The sequence below is a fragment of the Benincasa hispida genome, chromosome 10 (assembly GCF_009727055.1).
Source record: "Benincasa hispida cultivar B227 chromosome 10, ASM972705v1, whole genome shotgun sequence".
NCBI classification, from domain to species: Eukaryota; Viridiplantae; Streptophyta; class Magnoliopsida; order Cucurbitales; family Cucurbitaceae; genus Benincasa; species Benincasa hispida.
In genome coordinates this window covers 53,246,832-53,270,498 of record NC_052358.1, presented here as the reverse complement: position 1 = coordinate 53,270,498, position 23,667 = coordinate 53,246,832, and the positions used below count along the sequence as shown (strand labels likewise).

Sequence of the window (23,667 nt, the reverse complement as noted above, 5' to 3'; positions counted from 1 at the left end):
TCAGATAAATATCCAGAATTTGCATAACCAACTATATCAAAATTTGATTTATTTAAATAAAACAAACCCATGTCGATCGTGTTGGGTTTTATGTCCTAAAACTTGTGGTTTGTAAACATTAAGAACTTATTCTGAGAATTCAATAAAGTTGTTATTGAATATAAATTAATGATCGTTTGTCCACTCACAAAGTGTTAACTCTACTTTATTATTTAAAGTTAGAGTGAGATTTAATGAGACACTATCTAAATTTATTTTGACATTTAGATGTTAATGAAATGTTCATCTTCTAAATTGTATTTAAAAAATAATACAAAGTTTGACAATGAATTTTAAATAAAATTAACTATATGCAATCTGTTTTATCTAGACTGAGGTAAGTTGACCGTAGGGAATACCTCTACCTGAAAACTATTCATTAGTTGTATTTTATTTAATTTCATTAACAATTTTTAATAAACATTTTTAATAAGCATTTTTTTTTTTACAAATAAGGATCTTTTTATAAGATAAATTGGATAGCTAAAATGAGATGTTTTCAAACCGGTGTTATAGGGTGCCCAATCACACCCATAATGATTGGTGACGACTCCAAATCTTTCATCTCGAAAGAGGCCCTTAATAAGGTCGTTGGTTGCAATGAAGTTACGACATATATATATATATATAGATAGATATATAGATACATATATATATTTGTAATTTTGACGTGTCTTAATGATTAAAATTGTGGAGCATTGATATAGAATATTCATTGCATAATGATTGAAATTAATTTCAGTTATTGGTTGTTATTAATTTGTGAAAGTGATAAGCGTCCAAAATGTTGGATTTAAGTTTAGAGGTTCTTCTGGTATCTTTGCAAACACTCATAAATAAGACTAAGGAATGATTTCAATCAAGAGTTTACCTAAAATGATGAATAACTCTTATATCAAACTTAAATATATGATGGTCACTCTTAGATCCTAAGACAATTAACTCCAAAATTAGCTTAATAAAATACTAATTCAATAAATCGGTTTAATCATCAAACTTAAAGCAAGATTTGGGAAAAAAAAAAAAAAAAAAAAAGACCACCAAAAGGGTTGATGAAATACAAGGTTTGGATATCATTAATTTATCTTTTTAAGAACATTGCAAACCATTTTAAAATATGTTCAAATGTCCAAAAACTCAAAAGTCATTCAAAAGGAAATAAATTAAAAATTGGAGAAAATAAGACATAAAAAATTAGAACTCAATTGCACATTTGTGGAGAAGTCAAAATACAAAAATAAAAATAGTAGGATTGTTCTAAATTGTCTTAAATATCATCTCTATAATGTGATGAGCTTGAAGAGCACATTCGACAAGGTTCGCAGATAGCCCTCTATTCACAATTTATGCACAGTTTTTTTGTCCCTGTGCCATCTTCCAAACTATACAACTTTTTCCCTGTCATCTTCACTTCATCATCTTACTACCTCATTGAACTAACCTTATGAATAAATTTTGGCTCAAAAGTTTTTATCTCTTTTATTGTATATTAGCTAGCCCTTTGAAGATGTTGTTGAAACATATGTCACGAAAGTTGTTGTGTCGTGGAAGAACCACTACCCTGAACGCAAATATGGCGCAACCTCGATGCTAATCGCTTATGTCGATTGCTCCCCAAGGTTAACACTTATACAAGAGTATTTCTAAGCAGAAGCAGATCTTTCCAAAGACATTGTGGTAGAATTATCACATTTACATTCTAACAGATAGATATGCATCATATTGTGAATTACCTGCATGCTTTTAACAAAGAACCAACAAGAGAACAAATACATACCAATTGAAAACTCTTTCTTCACAACAAAACTTGTTCTCTCCAAGCGAATAGGCTCCTCTCGCTCTTGCTGGAACGTCAAGCCAATCGTTCACCAACACCCGGTCGTCTACTCACGAACGGTCTTCACACAAACAGAACAATGATGGGGAGGACACCACCACTTGGAACCCTCGGTATTCTCGCAGTTTGTAAAAAGATAAACATTTTCAATAGTCAATAAACTTATTATTGATTTTATAAATTGTATACATAAAAGTCTAAATCCAATAAACTAAGACCCATAACTATTATATGAGTACTTGAACTTTATGTGGAGACATAAAAGTAGATCAGGTTCGAGTAAATAGTCAAAATGATCTATAGATATGAATAAGGTTGGGCACCTTATTCTAGTAACACTATGAGATGCGGCCTACTTTGTAGTTGTTACAAAGAGTTGTAAAAGTGCTACAGACAAAGTGATCCTAATTCGTACATGTTATGACATGAGGAGTGGGGGCTTCCTATGCAATGAGTTTGCATAAGATCGGACCAAGAAATAAGTCACTCTTACTTTATAACGTTGTTTACTGTATAAGACTGACTATTTCACTTAGATGACCTAGGTAACTCGATCTTAATTCTGAACTAACTATGAACTCCTGTTTATTCGAGATTATCCTTAGAGGGTTGGCTCAACAGCACTGGCTCAATAAGCCTCCCATTTCAGGGGTAAGACCGAATAGATAGCTGAGGACATAGGGTGCAAGACGGAATTCACGCCTACTCGATTTAGGGATAGGAGAAATGTTGTTCTCTTAAGTACTGAATCCAAGTCTTGAACAAGGGGTCTTACCCTCTCACTGGGCTGAGAGAGTTTTGGTTTAGTGACTGGATCATAAACCAGTTGTTCATTAGAGGATCGGTAGGAACTTGAGGAATAAGACGTAATCTCGGGGGTAAAACAGACATCTGACCCAGTCGTTATTACGAACAACCTATGAAGGGTGACGTACTAATTATGGTTAAATCATGTGGACATAATATATCTACAGTGAGGGGAGTTCAAGGCTTTAGTGGAGTGACTCATTAGTTAACGAATGGTGGTTAATTTGATGTAATGAGTTTAGTCGATTAATCTCGGGTCGTTGGAGCCCATGATCTGTAGGTCTGCAAGGTCTCCCTACTAGCTCGTAAATGCTAAGTTAATTTGAAACATTCAAATTAGAATTAAGGGAATAAGTAATTATATGAGATATAATTACACGTTTAATTTTAATATTTAAATGGAATAGGTGAATAAATATTTAAATATGATTTAAATATATGATGGTGGATTTGTGTAAAATTAATTTAATGTTTGATATTAAATCAATTAGAATTCTTAAATTGTTTAAATAATTATTTATTAATTTTATTAAGAAAATTAATTTATGAAATTAATTTTGTAAAATTAATAATATTTTCAATTTTAGAATTCAAATTGATTTTTGAAAATCATTTTGGAAAAATTGAAAAAGAAAAACACTAAAATGGATTGTTGGTTTTTTCCATTATCATCTTCAACTTGCTCACACAAAACCCATCAACTTTGGCTTCAATAACTCCAAGCATGAGCTCATGCAGTCATCTTCTTTGCATTATAGCCTGCAATATATTGAGGAGATTGGAGTGGAATTGAGGCATGCAAATGTAGAGTTTTGCTGGAAAAATCAATTTAAAGAAGTTGTTCTTCAAGTGGTGGTAACAGTGAACTCTTCTCTAATTTCCCTTCATTCAAGCTTATTTTGAGTCTCACAACTCAATCTAAAACTCCAAGAGAATAGTGGGAAAGATCTTGAAGTGGTCTACAACAAGATTTGAAGAAGTTTGCAGCTGAGAATCAAGATTTGAAGAAGTTCTACAAAGGTATGGCCTGAAACCCACTTGTTACTGTATGAGCATGCTTTAGTTACTGCTACAATTAATGAATTAGAATGCTTATTGATCCTTGTTGCTTCTGTTGTTGTTGATACATTCCAACATTAGGTTTAAAAGGTTTCTTGACAAATTTTGTTTCTATACAAACAGGATATTTACTAGTTTCATGTGTTTTAGATGCATTAATCAATTTTAAATCCTTAAGTTTCTTAATTGATGCAATATTCACATGACCTAGTCTATCATGCCACGTATCAAGAGACTCAACTATATAAGCAGAATTAGAAGTACTTGCATTCATCATATTTGAAACAGAGACAGTATTCAGTACAAAAAGACCATCAACAAGATATCTCTTACCAACAAAGTCTCCATTTTTTGTCAAGAAAACCTTGTCAGCTTCTAGGACAATCTTAAGCCCAGCCCGATTTAATAGACTCCTAGATACTAAGTTCCTACATAAGAAAGGTACATACAATACATTATTTAAGGATAAAGTTCTTCCAGAGGTTAACTTTAAAAGAACCTTCCCTTTTTCGAGCACACCTGTTGTGGCCGAGTTACCTATGAACATACATTCTCTGTCAGCAGTGTTCTCGTAGTCATGGAAGACCTCTCGGTTTGAACAGAAATGTCCCGAAGCTTCGATGTCAAATATCCAGTCAATTTTGTTTCCTACCAAGTTTGCTTCCACAACAGTAGCAATTACGTCATCTTGTTCGGCAAGATTAGCTTGTGGTGTGGGTTGTTGATTTGACCTTCCTTTCCTTTGACTGCATTGATAGGATTTGTGTCTTGGTTTCCCGTAGACATAGTAAATCAATTTTTTCTTCTCATTCTTTCCACCAGTAGTTTTACGATGTCCACTCTTCTGAGAAGAATTATTCTTTCCAGATTGTTTCTTATGATTTTTGGACTTGTCTTTGTTAACAACAGAATATTCAACCACATTAGCATTAACTGAATTTATGTTTTCAGAAATGATCTCTTTTAGCTTATTGACTTCTTTGGTGTGCACGTGACTGATCAGCTCCTGGAATGTCATATCCTTCTTTTAGTGTTTCAGATGATTTTTGTAGTTGCTACAGGATGGGAAAAATTTCTCAAGTAACACATTAGCTTGTAGAATCTTACACATTTTCATGCCCTCGGCCAGAACGTTTGCCACCAATTTTTCATACTCGTGTATCTGCTCCACTACCGGATTATCATCCATCATTTGAAATTGTAGCCATTTACCACAAATGTACTTTTTGCGACCAGTATCATCTTCTCCATACCATGACTCCAATGTACTCTAAATTATCTTTGATGATTTTTGGACCACGAACAAATTGAACATTGAATCTGTCATATGATTCATTAGATGGTCGCAGACTGTTTTTTTGTCCTTCTCATACTTATCAGGATCAATTGCGGACTGTTTTGATTGATCAGAAACATCAATGGGTTGGACGGAAGATTCTGGATTAGAGACAGTGCTCACCTTTTCGATAGGCACTTCTGTCGTGAGGATGTAATCAATCTCCAACTGCTCGAAGAAAGTCAATAATTTCTGAGACCAACGGCGATAATTTGTTCCATCAAGTGGTTCAAGCTTGGACAGATAAGGGAAAACCTTACTATTCTTGATCGACATCTATGATGTTTACTTTCAAATTGTTGAAATAGATGTCACGAATTTTGTTGCGCCGTGGAAGAACCACTGTCCTAAAAGCAAATACGGCACGACCTCGGTGCTAATCACTTATGTCGGTTGCTCCCCAAGGTTAACACAGCCTCCAAATTCAGGCGTGTAGTTGCCAGAAAAGGGACTAGAACTGATAAGAAGATTGCTCAGAACAATAGAAATCAAGTGGAGAGGAAGGAATGAAATTCAGTTCTGTGTCCTCCCTCATAGATCTGAACAAAATTATATAGTGTGTGAGAGGAGAACACCAACGAACGAAAAAGAAAGGTTCGTTAACGGACGAAAACCAACAGTTAGAAACTCAACGGAAAAAATCCAAAATCTCCAATGGACATAAATTCCAATGGTCAGAATACCAAATGGTTCGGACGATTAAGTAATAAAAATTTAATTTATAAATAAAATAAAAAAAATTTATAAATAAAAGGATAAGTAATAAAAATTTAATTCTTTTTCACGCAAGCACGGTTACCTGAACTCACTCGAACAAATGGCAATAACATCCACGTATGTGGTGAAATGGTTATACTTCCACCACCAACTCACTTTGGATTTTCATCCAGAATACCTTGGTATTCATACCCTCTAGGCAATTCTAAACCTATCCATGTGCGACAAAACTTCTCACTCTCTTAACTTTTCCTATAGGCCTAAACCCAAAAGTCATTTTCAACAGATGTAATGTGAAAGTTTCTAGAATCTCTCACGGGTGGGGTTTTCAAGATGGGAATTGACACAAACATCCAAAACCCATGTTTGTTTCATATTTTTCTACACTTTGCTTCAAAATAAGCTCAGACATCCTATTTTCCCCCACAAACAAGGGTTTTTGTTTCCCTTCCAAAATTGTAGGTTTTCTCTTTTCCCCCTTCTTCTATATTTAATATATATCAATTTCATTTTGAATATAGTTAGTTAGTTAGTTAATTAATTAATATTAATTTAACATCATCAATATAAATATTTTTTAATAAATCGATAATATTCTATTAAAATATTTATATAATTTATTTTTACAATAAAAATTTTATTAAATGAATATAATTACTTATTTACATAAATTATTAATTATTGATTAACAATATCTAGTAAACTAGGATTAGTTAAGTTTAGTTTCTACAAAAATTCATTTTAAAATAATAATGATTGATTACGCCTTGTTTTTTTTTAATAATCATACAATTATTTTATTGAGACTAATTTTAATTTAATCATTCATTGTGAACATATGACTAGTATCGATTATCGATTATGATTAATTTTTATTACTACATTTGTTATTAACCTATCATATTTGTAGAACTTTTTTTAATTATTTTTTTTTTTTTTACAAATACATGTCATTTTTTTTAGTATTCTCTAGTAATATTCTTCATCAACATATGATATTTTTATCTATTTTTTCACTTTTTATATAATATATTGTTTATTAAAATATATTTTCTTATATTATTCAATATGACATTTATTAAATATATGAATTCTTTAATTTTAATTATAAAGTACTAAATTTCCAAATATTTAAAATTAAGATTATTTTTAATTGGGCTGGTTTTAAATATAGAAAAATGAATCAAAATATTTACAAAAGATAGCAAAATTTTAGAACTATCAATAGTAGACGTTGATAGATACTGATAGACTTTTATCGGTGTCTATTAGTGACATTGATAGACACTGATAGAAGTCTATCAGCGTCTATTATTGATAGTTCTAAATTTTTGTTATATCATGTAAATATTTTCAACAGTCTTACCATTTGAAATAATTTCCCTTTTTAACTTATAGTTAAAATTATTATTAATTCTTAGTTAGTTCATTTTTATCAATATATTAAATTATATTTATTATTTAATTAATTAGTATGTTAAATATATTTAAGATTATCGTGCTTAATTTCATAAATTAAATACTAACATAATATTTCTTCATAAAATTCCGATAACATTTCCCATTCATAATCAAACACAGTTATTTTTTATTTTTAAATATTTTATTCTAGACATTTTATTCTTAAACATCTATAAAACCTTAAATTAAATGACCATCTATTCTTCCTTGTCTTACTTCTTATAATAGTTCTTCGGTAACATTCAATGAATCACTTTGATACGTTTATTATTTGATTTTAAAGCATCTATTTGATATTTTATTACTTCATTTTGATACCTTTATTGTTTGATTTCACTCTTATAATTGGTATCAAGCCTTTGTTAATTTCAAAATATCTGAGTTACTTTTTTAATGTTTATCGAGCTTGAATGATTTCATTTATTTACTTAGAGCATATATGTTTCGATGATATAGTTTTAAGAAGTTATTACGGAAATAGTCAAAAATAACACTCTCAACTTTTCATCTTTCAAAACTAGTACGTTTTCTAAAATGTTATTAAATTAGTTTTTCTTGATGGATCTCAGGCGAGATTGAGATCGAGATTTAGTTAAAAAGTTTACTTTTTTCTAACTTATCATTGTTTTGACCCTTTTGCACATCTAGAAAGATTAAATGCCGAGATTCTAGTAATTAATATATCCAAATCTATCTTATACCAAATCTTATATATTTTCAAATTATCTTCAAATTCGGTTATCTTTACCAAATATTAGATTAAGTTCTTATGTAATTTTAAGCCAATTTCAGTTTCCACAATTTCTAAATTTTCAAATGAATTTACCAATTAGATTTTTTCTAATGAATGATTCCGTTTTGATTTTTAAATTATGGGACAGATTAAATTTTGCAAAAAAAATAAAACATGAAAAATATATAAAATCTCAATATTAATCTACCTGAGAATTCACCTATCTCGATATTAATCTGCTCGAGATTCATACTAAATATTTTTATATTTTTCATATTTTATCTTTTTTATAAAAAATAATCTTTTCAAAAATTTATAAATCAAAATCAATCATCTAAGATCCATCTAAAAAAGATTCATTTGAATAATTGGTAAACTGATTTGGAAATTAAAAATTAGGCTAAGTATTTTAAAATTTACATAACATTTTGATATAGTGTTTAGTAAAAATAATTGAAATTAGAGAAAATTTGAAAATATCTCAGAATTAGTATAAGATTTAGGAAGCATAAAATATTTTAGAAAAATTACTAAAATCTCAATATAATCTCTTTTAGATGTGCCAAGAAAGACCCAAAAGGAATGCTAGTTTTGTAATATAAAAACTTAAAAGGTGTATTTCTAACAATTTCCCAAATTATTATGTGGTTTGTTATAGAATGGTTATATTACAATAAGTGCTTTCATATTATTATTATTATTATTATTATTATTATTATTATTTAAGAAAATGCCTATTTTGAGTCTAATTTTCATTTGATGTTTAAACCTGCAAGGACTAGTACATAACATTTTAAAACCACTAAAAATAGACATTAAAAGTTTATTACCTAATAAGTTCGAAATATAGATTTTAACCAAAATTTTAAATAACACATTTTAGGTTCATTAATCCTACTTTGGACCCATTTCATTTTAAATAACATATATTTTAGGTTGAACCATCTTGATCCTACTTTGGACTCCATTTCTACTCTGGATAAATCATAAATTTGGTCCTTTAAAGTTAATTTTTTTAAATCAAAATTATTAAACTAATAATAACAATTACATGCTATAAAATATAGTGTGAATATAATTTCACAATTATAAACAGAGTGACAATGAAAACCAATCTTTTTTCTAGAAACAATCAATGATAAACTAATTGCATAAACTAATTTTAAGATTTCGAGCCAATAGAACAAAACTCAAAATACATAGTATTTAAAACTAAATTGTACCTAAGTTAAAAATCAATACCTCAAAAACATGAAACATGAAATAGGATGCAATGACAACATTATGGTTCAAGTCTCATTAGACAATATCATTGGCAGACCTGAGAAAGGATAATAATTAATAAACATATGAAACTTTATAAATAGACTTCTTGAAGCAAGTTCATATAAATGAACATGAGAATAACATGCAACTCCTGCACGACAGACATTAAATGTTAAAAGTTCTAAACGTCATGTATGTAGTAAGAGATTTACACGTAACAATACTGATCACAACCTACAAGCAGATTACTTTTTCAAAAAAAATAAGAACAAGAATAAGAAACCGAACTTTATGGAGAGAAATGAAACAAAATATAAAGGCATACGAAAAACAAGGCCACAAAAGAAGCCCTCAAAATGCCCAACCTATAAGAAGATGTTCGAAGTGCATTGCTCGTAGATCCTAGTGTGTAGAGGGGGATTGATATGAAATATTTCCATTCGAAGAAGTAAGAAGAAAACAACCAAAAGAGGAGGTCAGACAAAATACAAAAGTATATACATCATATTAACTTTTTTTTTTCCAAGAAAGAAGTTAAAGATCAGACTTACAAATAATAATCGATTCACAAACTAGAATGGAATATTTTACAGAACCTAATCCAATCTTAAGTAAACTTTTTTTTCCTTTTTCAATGTTTCACTCTGCCTTCCAACTTTTGGGAAACGAACAGTGCAAAAAATCAAGGAACGAGAAAAACCTTCACATGCATTATTTGTTACATTAGATGTACATGAAATTCTCATACATCTCCTCTTCAAAGAACCTCAGATGGCATTTAAGATTTTCAGATAAAAGAATTTACCCTCTTCCTGAATTCCCATGTCTCTGGCTTCTGAAATGGCTTAGAAGTGCTTGGGCCTGTGATTAGCCATATAGTTAGGTCTGAAAAAGGTTTCTAATAATTCACTAATCATTTCTTATGTAATCCCTACCCTCTAAAAAGATTCTAATCCGCCCCTAAGCCTTTACTATTGTTTCAAGGAGGTCCTGCCATTTACTCTGTTAACAAGTTTAATGCTTGCGCTACAAAATGCTCGAATTGGTCCACAATGGCCCTACTAGATAATCCTTAAATAATACAGTCAACATGCCAGGTAAACGCTAAACTAATAGCATTGATAGCAAAGGATCTATAGAGCACATAATGAAATCTTCTTGAGAACTTCTTGAAAGTTCAGAAGTATAGGAAATAGCTAAATATAAAACAAAAATTTGAAAGTTTAGGTCCTATTTGGTAACCATTTGATTTTTGGTTTTTAGTTTCTGAAAATTAAGCCTAAACATCGATCCCACCTCTAAATTTCTTATTTTATTATTTACTTTTTACCAATGTTTTTAAAAACCAAGTCAAATTTTGAAAATTAAAAAAAGTTCTTAAGAACTTGTTTTTGCTTTTGGAATTTGACTAAGAATTTGACTTTTTTACTTGAGAAAGATGGAAACCATTGTAAGACACTAGAGAATAATTGAGAGTAAATAAACTTAGTTTTCAAAAACTAAAAATTAAAAAGTTACCAAATGGGCCCTTGTAAGTCCATGAGAATCTTTTTAAAATAACGTGATTAAATGTATATAGCCTTGAAAGTTCAAGACTAACTGATAATTTCATAGGATATCAAACAGAAGACTAAGCAATAAGGACAGATGTGATGTACCTTTTCTTTGGCTCTAGCGGTGCCAGATTGAGACAATGCCACTAATGGTGGCACGGCTCCTTCTTGGAGCACCATACTGCAATGTCTATTGCTTGTTGTGCAAAGCTGCAACAATGCTGCTGCCGCATTTTCCTTTCCTCTCGCAGAACCCAACTCGACGACCTCAACCAGAACGGGAATTCCACCTTCCTGGCCAATTGCAGACCTACCCTCGGGAATAGTGGCAAGATTTGCCAACACAGCAACAGCCTTGTCAACCATTCCTGCTGCTGGGTCCATCAACTCCACAAGATGCCTCACAGCTCCAGCTTGTACAATTCTAGCTTTGTTCTCATGGAATATTGACAAATTAAACAGAGCTGTAGCTGCATCCTTTTTCCCCCTCGGAGTTCCGTTGCCCAATAATTCAACCAGAGGTCCTATTGCTCCAGACCTTCCAATTTTGACCTTGTTCTCTTCAATCACTGAGAGGCTAAAAAGAGTTGCTGCTGAGTTCTCCTTTGCTTCTGGGCTCCCAGTTTTAAGAACATGAATCAAAGGTTCAATGGAATTAGCCTGGGCTATGGCGGTTTTGTTATTATCATTGATGGATAAGTTTAGAAGTGCTGTCACAGCATTCTCCTGAATCTTCGAGTCTGCAGAGAGGAGCAAATCAACCAAATATTCAATGGCCCCACATTGAGCAATCACTATCCGGTTATCCATATTATGTTTGGCCAGCAGCCGCAATTCAGCTGTAGCACCTCTTAAAGTGTCAAGTGAACTGCTTTTTAATTCCTCTACCACCTTCTGAACTTGTGCTTCAATAGCAGAAAGATCCGGCCTTGTCTCATTAGCAGATGATGTAATTATTCTAGAGGCAAACCTCTCTGATGGCCGGAGCCACATCGTATTACCTCGAGACCTTGGGTCAGATAGTCTGGGTGGATGCTCTCGCTCTGGTTCTCTGTGGTTGGTAGTCAAGGTAGCAGAAGCCGAGGGCTCTGATTTACTCTCACCAGCAGCATCACTGCCATAACCTGTCAGATTCGTTGACAAATGTGTAGCTTCGTTGGCCTCCCCTGAAGTTCCTCGAGAGTGATTAGCATTTGAGACAGCACTAGAGGTGGAGGAAGTCCTGTTATGACTATGAGGTGCTTCGTCCTCACCACTGGTATTTGGAACATTGGTTCCAGATGGTGACGTAGATGGTTTAGCAACTGAATCGCAACCATTTTCTTCCAATTTGGCCATTTGATCTTCTGAACTTGAAAGCAATAGTCTACTAACATCAATCCCTCGTTCATCTCCAGCATTATTTGACAAGGAATCGTCAGAGAGAGAGTGGGAGAGCAAAGAACTTCCATCTCGATGGGTTCCAACAAGTGAGTTCAAGTTCTTTCCTGAACCTGCAGACCTGGTTGACTGAGGAGACATCGGTTGGTAGCCAGGAGAATGAGGAAAAAGGGGTTCTCGGTGGGTATCAGACTCAAAGCTCCCAACCAGGAGGGGCGAAAGTTGGTTTAAGTTCACTGACTTTGAGGGATCAGACAATTTCACGTTGTTTGTGTCACACCAGTTTGCAATCAGAGCCTTAACAGTGTAATTAGGTATAAGATTCGTGTGAACCAATGTCTGTCTAGTCTTCGGGCAAACATTGAGCCCTTGATCAATCCAATTTTTAATAAATACACGCTCATAGGTCTGCCCTGATGCTACAATAACTGGATCTGTCATTAATTCGAGAGAAAGAGGACAGCAGAAATCAGCAGGTATTGGTACAGGACTAGAACTTTGGGACTGCTTTATCATAATAAGTCGTTCATGCATACGGGTTACTAGAGCAATCATTTGATCAATGTCCTCGGCTTCTCCAGTATTTTCAGCTTGTTCTGCACTCTCTTTCAACTTTTCAAGGGCCACAGCCTCAATTAAGATCTCCTGATTTGATCTCAAGCTTAGGGAATCCGCAAGTTTCACCAAAACATCTGAGCTGGGAGCAATACCATCTACTTGATTCCTTATGGCATCTTTAATAACGGAAGATATTTCCTCCTTTCCAATATGCTTAATTTTTTGGACACAGTGCTGTAATAATTAGTCATGCAAATTATTTGTCATTGATGCTCAGTATTACACCTAAAACATAAATCCAACAGAAAAGAGGAAAAATAGAGGTTGTCCGTTTGTTGATTTTCACCTTCACAACATTTATACTCCATTGTAAAACGCAAGGGGAAAATGGTGAATGAAAAAGCTCTATCAATATCATGGAAAAAAAGTTGAAACCATAAATCTTAAATCAGTTGTTACCTCGAGAGATGTTGAACTCAATTCCTCCAGAAGATTTTCATTTGAAGACTGAAGAAGCTGGACTATATCCAAGCTAAATTTCCCAATCTTCAATATCAATGCTTCACTTTGCAATACCTTGGATCATACACCGAAAAGGGAAGGAGAAAGGGAGACAGACAGATTAGTGAAAAGATGCCAACGAATAATTATTTTTTTTTAAAGAATAGCCATACTACTATTGAGGAAAAAATTGAAAAATACAAAAAAAAGCCTACAAAAGGGAGTTGAACTACAAAAAAAAAAAGGGCTCGGAATCAGCAACCCATGTTCCTATTTGTGAGCATGATGTCAAACCATATAATAGTCCAAGGAGGTGCAAAACTGACAAAGCCATGGTAATGCTTCAAAATGTACCGTCAAGAATAAAAATCTTTTGGATTAATATGAATAAGTGTACTTGATAACCATTTTGCTTTCAATTTTTTAAATTGGTAAAAAAGGTGATTTGCACTACTTTTGTTTGTAGTAACAAAAAAAAACTACTATTTTTGTTTGTCTTTTAGTTTTAGAAATTGATATTAAATGTCAAAACCAAATAACAAGTTTATGACAAAAGTATGGGCCATCTCACCCATTCGCCTGGTTGAGTTGACCAAACAACACACATAAAAGAACTGTTTGATCTCCGTGTGATGGTTCAAGCCAAGTTTTCATCCAATCCTATCGAGGAAATCTTTGCTCTCATCATACCTAAGTTGACCATTCTTAAAGGAATGAATACGACAACGCACTTCACTCATTATTTAGACAGCCTACAACAACCTGACAGCGCAAATCTACTCAGTCAAACGGATGAATCCTTCAATGAATCACTTACAAGCAAGGAACTCTCTCTCACAAGTCCCAGCCCACTTCAAAATCTTCTTCAAGAGTTCTATCCAATTTGCAAAATACTACTCTATTAAGGATATTTCCACAGCAACCAAACTCTTATCTCTGAAACTAGAAGCCCACAAGCCATTTAAGGTGTGCATTTCTAGACTAGTAACACGAGTATGATATCAAAACTCTACAATTTTCTCTCTCCTTTACCAATATCTTCGGGCTTAGATCGTTAAAGTCACATGAAAACATCATATTGCTAGCTGCTACTATTTGACTCTAGAAGCGTTTTGGTATTTTGAAAGCTGCTGGATTCAATGATATTTGGCCTCAATAAAACCTTATTGTTAAAGCCCCGCTCGATAACTATTTACTTTTTTAAAAAAAAAATTGAACTTATAAACACTACTTTCACCTATTGATTTCTTTCTTTTGTTATGTACTTTTTAGGAGTTTTATATAAAAGTCAAGCCAAATTTTGAAAACTAAAAAAAAAAGAGTAGGTTTTGAAAACATATTTTTGTTTTATGAATTTGGATAAGAAATCAAATGTTTAAATAGGAAAGATGAAAATCATAGTAAAGAATTTGTAAGAAAACAAGCAAAATTTTCAATAATTAAAAAAAAATGGTTAATCATGGGAAAAAGAATACAAGTTACAAGACAAGACTGCTTTTTCAAAAATAGGTACTCAAAATAAAATCAATAGGGCCTAAACCTTAGAATTTCCATTTTTAAATGCTCCCAGTCAGTAGAGTGGCTTAGTTGATGAGAGAGATAAACTTACTCTTTAGGAAAATAATAATAATAATAATAATAAAGTTGAGGTATTCATCAAAAAAAGAAAAATAAGGATAATGTATAACTTACAAAGTAGGCTTTACTCGACAACGGTTGCCAATTTTCAAAGAGCACCCTTAGTTCATCCACTGAGTGATCAAGTTCTTCAAATGCCTGAGTAAGCTCTTTATCAGAAGCTATATCTGAATCAACAACAGCATTCAGTATTGGTCTCAATAGTTTCAAGACCCCTTCTATTTTCTGGTAGTACTTCAGAGTTGGTTGTAAATTTATGTAGTCAGATGATGAAAGTTGAAGAAATGATGATATATGTCTAAGAAGCAGTTTAAGTAACGATACCCCCATTGCACCTGCGTCAATATCATACTCAATCAAGATGAAAGAGAGGGAATGCATATATAAAGGGAGGGGGGGAAAGGATGGCAAATAATAGCCAAATCACAAAAATACTAAATAGAAACGAAGCATATATTAGAAATCTACAGAAAATAATAATAATAAATAAATAAAGATGAACTGCTTCCAAAAGAAAATTCATTTCTAGGGTTTAAAAGTTGAGAGTCCTTTAAAAGAGAGCTATAATGAAATCAAATCAAAGAACCAAACCTATGTGTAGAGAGCTTCTCTAGTAAATAAACATATAGCAGCTATTGCTCTTCTATATTACTAAACACACTCGGGTTCCATTGCAAGACAATCTTTTATTCCCAACTGGGTAAAAGTTATTCTTCATAATTCACCATCTAATAATGATTAAAAGTATGCAATAAAAAAAATTAAAGAAATAAATATAGAAGTTCAATAGAAAGATATGGATTTGAAAACTGCAAGAAAAAGGAAGGCAAAACTAAGCAAATAATTACAAAAGAGCTTCAAAACCGAAGTCCATAAAGAAACATTGAACTTAGCAAGGACCAAACATCATAATGTATTTGCTCTCAAGCCCTCTAAAGGCTTTATTGTTCCTCTCACCCCAAAAGACAAGACCCCACAAAATAGCACACACTTCCGCTTGCCACAAGAACTTTCCTTTCTCACTCTTCAAGGAACTGCTCGATCATCTCTCTAAAGTCACATTGTCTAGCTAAAAAATCCGAACCCATCAAAGAAACAAGTCCACATAGTATATGCAAAATCACAACTCCCAAGAAAATGATCACTCTGCAGCTTTCCTAGAACGGATACAGCACCACGTCCCAATCAAGAAAGCCATCCTCCTTGACACCTCCTTGACACCCTGTCTAAGCAGGGAAAACTTGCCAAATAAAGAACTTAACTTTCTTAGGGATTTTCATCCTCCACATTGAAGCATGAATTGAACCTCTTAAGGGAGAAGGGTCGACTAGACAAAGAAAAAAGAAATAACAAAAAAAGACTCCAAATTATTAGGGAACTACACACAGAAGTCCCTTCTCCCATCAGAATATTGAAATCCCCCAATAAAGAGAAAAGGGTAACAATATCCCTTGTTTCCCTATCAGATGACAATCGAAAAAACCCCAAAGTGGGGGCAAAATGAGCGGAAACATTAGTCACCAAAACATTCTTGATTGAAGACAAGCTAAAAAGATGGCAAGTTATCTATCAGAATAACAAAGCTAACCCTAATCTAAGCTAAAAATGAATGTGCAAGGAGGGAGGGGTACAAAATTTTTCATTAATTGAATGGAAAGAGAGTAGTGCTCCGAGATACAAAGATCAATTTGTATTCTACCGCATTTGTTTTCAAGATAACTTAAATCAATGATTTACAGAGACGAAGTCATCTATGATTTATGTCTATTGTTGATTTTCCCTAATTGTAAAATCGTAGTCAAATAATGATTGATGCTTACACTGGTAAATGCCAATCATTGGTGGATGTACACATCAAGATACGTTGAAACTTTTCAACATTTTTATTTGGGTTGAGTTTAAATTTGTCATATTTGTAAGTTTTAATTTTTTTTATATTTAAGCTCGTGCTAGATTTATTATTATTTTGGACTAAATTTCCATATAAGCAACTGTCCAATATTTTTATTAAGTACCCTAAAGCAATATAGATAAGAACAGACCCCTCCCTCTACCAAAAGACTCCCAAAATTCCCCATCCTCATGTGTGCATACTCATTCAACCTACACTTAGGGATTATCTGACGCGTTGAGTTGAGTTCATATATCTAGAGTTCATGTCTGTGGAGTTTATATGTCAGTGGAGTTCATATGTCTGTGTTTTTAGTATTTAGGTTGCTGAGTTCATATGTCAAGGGTATCTGGTGTAGTTTTTTTTAACATAAATAATCTATTTTTATGATTACTTTTGTTTGGAAACTTTTTTATCCAAATTCTACATATTTTTTTAATAACCTATAGATTGCACTTTATTTTATTGCTTTTAAGCACACAAGTATTGTTGGAAGTTTTGAGAAATGGGGTTTAGGGTTTACTTTTGGATCATGCATTTCAATTTTTTTTTTTAATTTAAACAATCATTTTACAAATTTGTACATGTGACGTTTCTAGGTAAGTCATTTTTATTTTAACACTTTTGATAACAACTTTTTAAAATAAAAACACTCAAGTGTCTTACAATGTTTTCTCAACGTGTTTTTACATACAAGTTTGTTTGATGATATCAGTGATTTTATTAATGTTAAATTACTATAAAGAACAACTATAAAAATACTATGAACTAAAATAAAAATAAAAACTGGAAATTCAACATTTTGACAAACGTACTTTTGTGTCAACAAATGTGTTTTTATTGACAATTTTGTGCATCAACTTAAATATAAACATTTCTTGTTGTTTAATATGTATTTTAAATTAATTGTTACTTTTAAGCTTTAAATTAAGGTTTTATTGATTGTTTTATTTCACGAACGTTAACAAACCAAAAAACTCGTGACAAAGCCCAATTTGTAGTAGTCATAATTTTAAATAATGGTCGTCAGGGTTGGTGGAGTGGCCACCAAAGTTGGCTGTCAACAATGGTGTGGATGTTATTGGAGTTGGCTGCAGGCGATGATAACCGGAGTTGGCTGTCGGAGTTGGCCATTGAAGGTGGCCGCCAAAGTTGGTCGTTGGAGGTGGTTGCCGGAGTTGAGCAACGAGGCATCAATGATGATGAGAGCTATATGCACTGTTGGTGGACATAGTATAAAATGTCGATGACATACGAAGTTGGCCTCCCAAACAATGAGTTGAGTTCATATCACAACTCATCTCATCTCATCTCCTCACCCCAGACACCCCTTTAATTACATTGGTCCAACCCGTATATTCCAAGCTAACAACCTTCTCATTGAACTAACCAGGTTTTCCCTTTCGTCAACCATCATAGCATGCTTGCTCATATTTGATAGGAGGCCAACCATCCGATATGAACAAAGGGCTTGTTGGTAGTTGTTTTCAATCTAGTTTCTAATTCTTCCTCTTCAAACTAAAAAATAAAATAAAATTCCAATCTATATTGACAAGGGTTATGAGAAAACAAACATAAATGTGGATACATATATGATACGATATAGCATAGTGATGCATCAATATTAAAAATCAAGACATGGACAGGCTGGAGACAACTTTTTTTAAAAAAAGGAATACAAGATGCTAAGTCAAAAGTTCATACTGTTTGGTCACTTAATTTTTTATGTTTGATCACGTAACTCCAAAGTGGCTTTGATGCATCTTCACAATTCCAGTCATCCGATGTAACCAATATAAATATCAAATAAGAACATCCTACTATTCATAGTTGTGGAGTCCATAAAGCTTTAAAAGCCAAAACAGCCTAACTAAGAAGACAAGCACCTAGAAATGTATAAACGTGCTAGAAAAAGCCACCAACTGATTTTCTCTCTCCCTCCCTCAGGACAAGATGGTCATTCTCCTACCCCACAACACACACATACACACACATTCACTTATCAACTTTTCCGCCCCAAAGTGCATCTCTAAAAATGTGGACAGTCTATGACATCCTCAGGAGTGATGCATGAAGCTTGGCGTAGGAAAAGGTTTTTGGTAGGAACTTAAGCACCTTGGAGAACCACACCCCAAAAGCTAGTTATTGGGATGGGAGAGCCAAGCCACTTAAGTACCACATTAGTCATCCCATTCTAACCAATGTGGGACAAAGGCATCCCATACTACCTTGGTTCCTAACAGTTTTTTCAATTGATACAGTGGTGAGGAATCCTCAAATGTATATAAAAGGTTTCTTAATCAAAGTCGCTAGAATTAAGCAATCAATCTAAAGATTCTAAACCTACATGGAAAGGTAATATTATAAAATATACCACTAAATAATCTTGGCAAGCTTGATTTTCTACACTCCTCCGAAAGTTGGATGGTATATGCTAAATCATTCCAAGCTTGGAAATTAATCCACCAAGATTGGTCCCATGCAAAGCCTTAGTCAATATGTTAACAACTTGCTGTTAAGGAGGCACATATCTCAAATCAATAGTATTTGTCTCAATCTTTTCACTGATGAGGTGACGATCTATCTCAACATGTTTCATTCGATCAGACATATCAGATTTCTGGCAATTCAAAGATAGATACGGGAGTTGGCTCAAAAAGGAGTAAATAAGAACTTCGGAGAATGGCCTTAAATGAGAGTAAGGAATGTAGTTCCAATTATGTGGTTCTAGGTCATAATGTACCCCTTGAATCATAGAGTTGAGGAAATACAGTTGACTTTCACAAAAGGTGACATGACATCCATGGTAAGAAAGATTTGGTAAGTTGGAGGATGATAACATTTGTATCCTTTCTTGTTTGGTGAGTATCCAAGAAATATGAATTTAATGGATCAAGCATTAAGTTTATTACAGTGCCGAGGATATATATGAACAAATGAAGTACATCCAAATAATTTTAACAGGAGTGCTTGCTTCACCTTGTTTGAGTTAAAAATCAATGATTTATATCTTCCTCCTCTTTCAAGCAAAGATCACGAACATACTGGGTCCACAACACCAGGAAGGTCACCGCCAACACCAGGAAGGTCACCTCCTTTGGAGCTTCTCCACAGGTGTTTACAAGCCCCCTCAAAACTGGAACCATACTTCAGAATATTAACAAGGAGGAGGCCACCATCTAGTTAATTGGAATTTTGATCCTCCTCTTGAAGATCAAGGACATCTTAGTACTGGGTGCAGTAGAGAGAGGACTGAGGAGTATGGCTCTTCTTTCCAAGTAGCTTTAGCGATGTTTTGAGGACTTCTAATTTAACTCCTCAAATTATTTCTGTAAGGAAATAATCTCCAGAAAATATAAGCCCCTATCTCAGAAGGAATATTTGGTAGCTATGACTGGTTCCCCAAGTATCCTCTTGCAACCAAAAAAAAAATCCACAGCCACAAACCTTTGTTCCTGTTCCTGAGGTCCTCACATTCCCAATACTCAACCCACTATTATCAATAGGCCAGACAGTATTCCCTTCTAACCAAGTGACTTGTGACCATCTAAAGTTGGCATCTCCCAAAACCCTTTATGTTCTTTCCCGTCTCCCTACCTTCCTCACAATAATCATAATGATGAGAAACATAGAAGAAAGTGGAAGATCAGAAAGGATAGCTTAAGGTAGAAAGAGCCTCTCTCCTAGAAAAGGGTGTGTCGCCAGTTGGAAAAGCTCAATTGAATCACTCACAAAATTGCAGCCCTTTCTTTTCAGCTTGGTCCTTTTTTTCTTTGTTACATTTTGGTAGGCTCCTTAATCTTGTTGGTCCGTCTTTTCTGGCTCGTTCTTGGCCTTTCAATATTCTTCCACTTCTTCTCAAAGAAACGACAGTTTGTTGGGAAACAAAATCACTCAGAAAATTCAAGTGGAAAAAGGAGATCAAGAAGGGGGTTACCACCAAAAGCATTCAACCCTTCATTAAGAATAGTATCCAATATGAGCTTCGAAATGAAGGAAGATTAAATTTTGGGATGATACTTGGATCTCCACTTAAGCCCACAGTATGTCCTTCTCTTCCCTTTATTCTATTGGACTATTGCTAATTTGAAGTCTTCATTGGACACCAAAAGATTGGATTCTTCAGCTGAAGAATACAACTTCTGCTTCACAAGACTCCAAGCTTATTAAACCCTTTACAGTTGAAGAAATTTGGATAGGAGAAAAGTTACTTGGCAAAAACAAAGCCCCAGGCCAGACAGTTTCACCACGGGATCCATTTTCCCCTTTCTTATTTTTGTTGATCAGTGGATGCTTCACGGTCTTGATAAAAAATGCTCGTTCTCAAGGACTTTATGGAGGCTTTGTGGTTGGCAGAAACAAAGTCCATGTGCCCCTATCACAATTTGTTGACAATACATTGGCATTCTGTAAGTATGATGATCAAACGTTTGAAGCTCTTTTGAAAACTATTGATTATTTAGTGGTGCTCAGGGAAAAAGATAAAATGGGAAAAATCAGTATTATTCGGCTCAATGTGGATGAATCTAAGCTTCAACATATTCTGCAACACTTAATTGTTAGGTGGAGGTCTTGCCTTTTCATTACCTCAGGCTTCTCCTTGGGGGTTATCCTAAAAGAACCACCTTCTAGGCTTCTAGCAGCCTATTATTGATAAGTTCCAGAAGCAAATCAATAGATGGAAAAGGTTCGCACTCTCAAGGGGAGGTCACCTTGCATTATGTAAGCCGGTGTTGGCCAATCTCCCAAATCTATTATGTCTATTTTCCCCATGTCTTCTTTGGTCGGCTTGGAATTTGTAATAACCCAACTTTCCATAGAACAAACCTTGGGTGTTACTATGCATCCAAGGTTTCGGAAAACATAAAATTTAACAATGTTTGATAAATAATCACAGAAATTCACTAATGCCTAATTAACCAAAAAAAAAAAAAAAAAAAAAAAAAAAAAAAAACACACCACAATGATGCAGAAGCTCATGACTAATCTGTTCCCATGGCTATGGCAATATCCTGTCAACCACCTCGAACGCCCTTGCCCTTGCCTTTGCCTGGGTGACAAACAAAGTGAAAATTTTGAGTATTACAAAAATATCGTAAGTAACCCCTAGTGAGGTCACCATGCACACATTCGAATGCATATGGCGTGGATACAAGAATACGTTATAACACCCGCATCACATAGACACATCACATAGATACGGTGCACATAACCGTTAGCATATAATATTTCATAAGACATGACACTTGTGTCACTCAAACATATCACACAGATACAGTGTACATAACTCATAGCAGTTAATATTTCATGAGATATGATGCCCGCATCACTCAGACATATCACACAGATACGGTGTACATATCCCATAACCCACACAAAGCTTGTACACTCGTGTCACACAAACCCGTCACACAGATTGTCAGTTTTCATGACATGCTGACGAACAATTATCAAAGATACATACAGTATCGCAATAAGATAACATATCAACACAATTCGGCATACAATGTTATTATACGCATAATCAACGGTTCTAAATCGATCATCAATTGACCACTTAACTCAATTTGAAACCAAAAACCATCGAGGTAAATTCTCTTTGACTTGTGGAAACCAAACGTCGAAACCCTAACAAAACATTAAGATTAATCCCAACCTCCAACATAAATAAACAACTTAAATCCATGATTAAGACCCAAAATCCAACGGGTAAAGTCACTTTGAAAGTGTTTAAATACTTACCCAAAAAGTCTTCGATCCAAAACACCCAATCTCCACCGAAATAAGGTTCAAACCTAAGCCAAACGCGAAGATTAAAAGCCAATACCCCAGCTACAGCAACCAATAACACATCAAGGGACTATAAGGCCTTAACACTTACCGAAATGTCACTCAAACGTCTTTCAATCTGCTGTACAGCCGCTATAATCTCCACCAAACTCCGAATCTAACCTCGAAACATCATGGGTAAATTATTATAAGTCAAACCATACCACCAAAAATCAAGATCAGATCGAAAGTACTCATAGATCACCAAAGTACTCGTAGATCACCAGAAACTTACTCCAACTGAACGCTGACCGACAGCTCGGTGACACCCAATGGCGGCGGGGTACCACGAGCGGCGGCGCTGATCTTGAAAGAGAGAGCACAGATTAAAAGAGAGAGAGAAAACCAAACTCCCAACCCTCCCACCGGCCGCGATCGGCGCCAAGCTGAGGAAGACGGCGGCGTTAAGGCGGACGAAGTGAGCGGCGGCGGAAGTGGAAGCTCGGAGGTGGGTCTTGGCCGGCTTGGCGTGAAGAAGAAAACGAAAACGAGGGGGTTCAGCGCGTGAAGTAGAGAGAGAAAGAAGATAGATGGGAAGGCTGCGGCGCTTTTAAAATAAAATTATTATAAAAAAAAAAAAAAAAAAAAAAAAAAAAAAAAAAACCTGCAGCTGACTTTTTTAATAAAAATCATCTCGGTCAAACTCTACCTTTGACCAGTTAAAAGTCATTCTTTGCCACTCCTCTTCAGCTCACACTTACCCAAATTAAACCTATCGACACAAATTAAACCATTTAACTTCTCAAAATAGCCCCAAAAATGATTTAATCCAAATTACACGATCAAGATTAAATTTAAATAAAACTTCAAATTATGAAAATTAACCACACAAAACAACACAGAGCATTATAAAATTAAAATATTTTGAACGTAATTTCTTTTGAGGAACAACAACTAGCAAAAAAACAAATCGTTTCACAGTTCATGGAGGTATTGATATTAGTATTTTTAATCACATAAATGTGATCTTGCTTGTCACATGTGGATGGAAATTTCTACATGAGTTTTCACTCTTTATGGACAAAGGTCATTGTAAGTATTCATGGTTCGAATAAATTCACT

General features: G+C 34.0%; 1 protein-coding gene across 4 annotated transcripts; it reads right to left on the bottom strand.

The window, feature by feature from the left end:
• Window positions 1-9,731: 9,731 nt before the first annotated feature.
• On the bottom strand, window positions 9,732-23,133 carry LOC120087810 (U-box domain-containing protein 4). 4 transcript variants are annotated; one of them, XM_039044717.1, is made up of 8 exons: window positions 22,830-23,133; window positions 22,658-22,723; window positions 22,519-22,571; window positions 21,736-21,826; window positions 14,940-15,220; window positions 13,206-13,322; window positions 10,914-12,980; window positions 9,732-10,116 (listed from the first exon to the last, which is right to left on the bottom strand). In XM_039044717.1, the coding sequence occupies exons 5-8, from the start codon at window positions 15,213-15,215 to the stop codon at window positions 10,057-10,059; spliced, it is 2,520 nt and encodes an 839-aa protein (XP_038900645.1). In that variant the 5' UTR covers window positions 15,216-15,220; window positions 21,736-21,826; window positions 22,519-22,571; window positions 22,658-22,723; window positions 22,830-23,133; the 3' UTR covers window positions 9,732-10,056. The 4 variants fall into 4 exon arrangements, with proteins under 4 accessions (XP_038900645.1, XP_038900643.1, XP_038900647.1 ...); XM_039044715.1 differs by having other exon boundaries at window positions 22,841-23,133; XM_039044719.1 differs by lacking the exon at window positions 22,519-22,571.
• Between the last annotated feature and the right edge of the window lie 534 nt (window positions 23,134-23,667).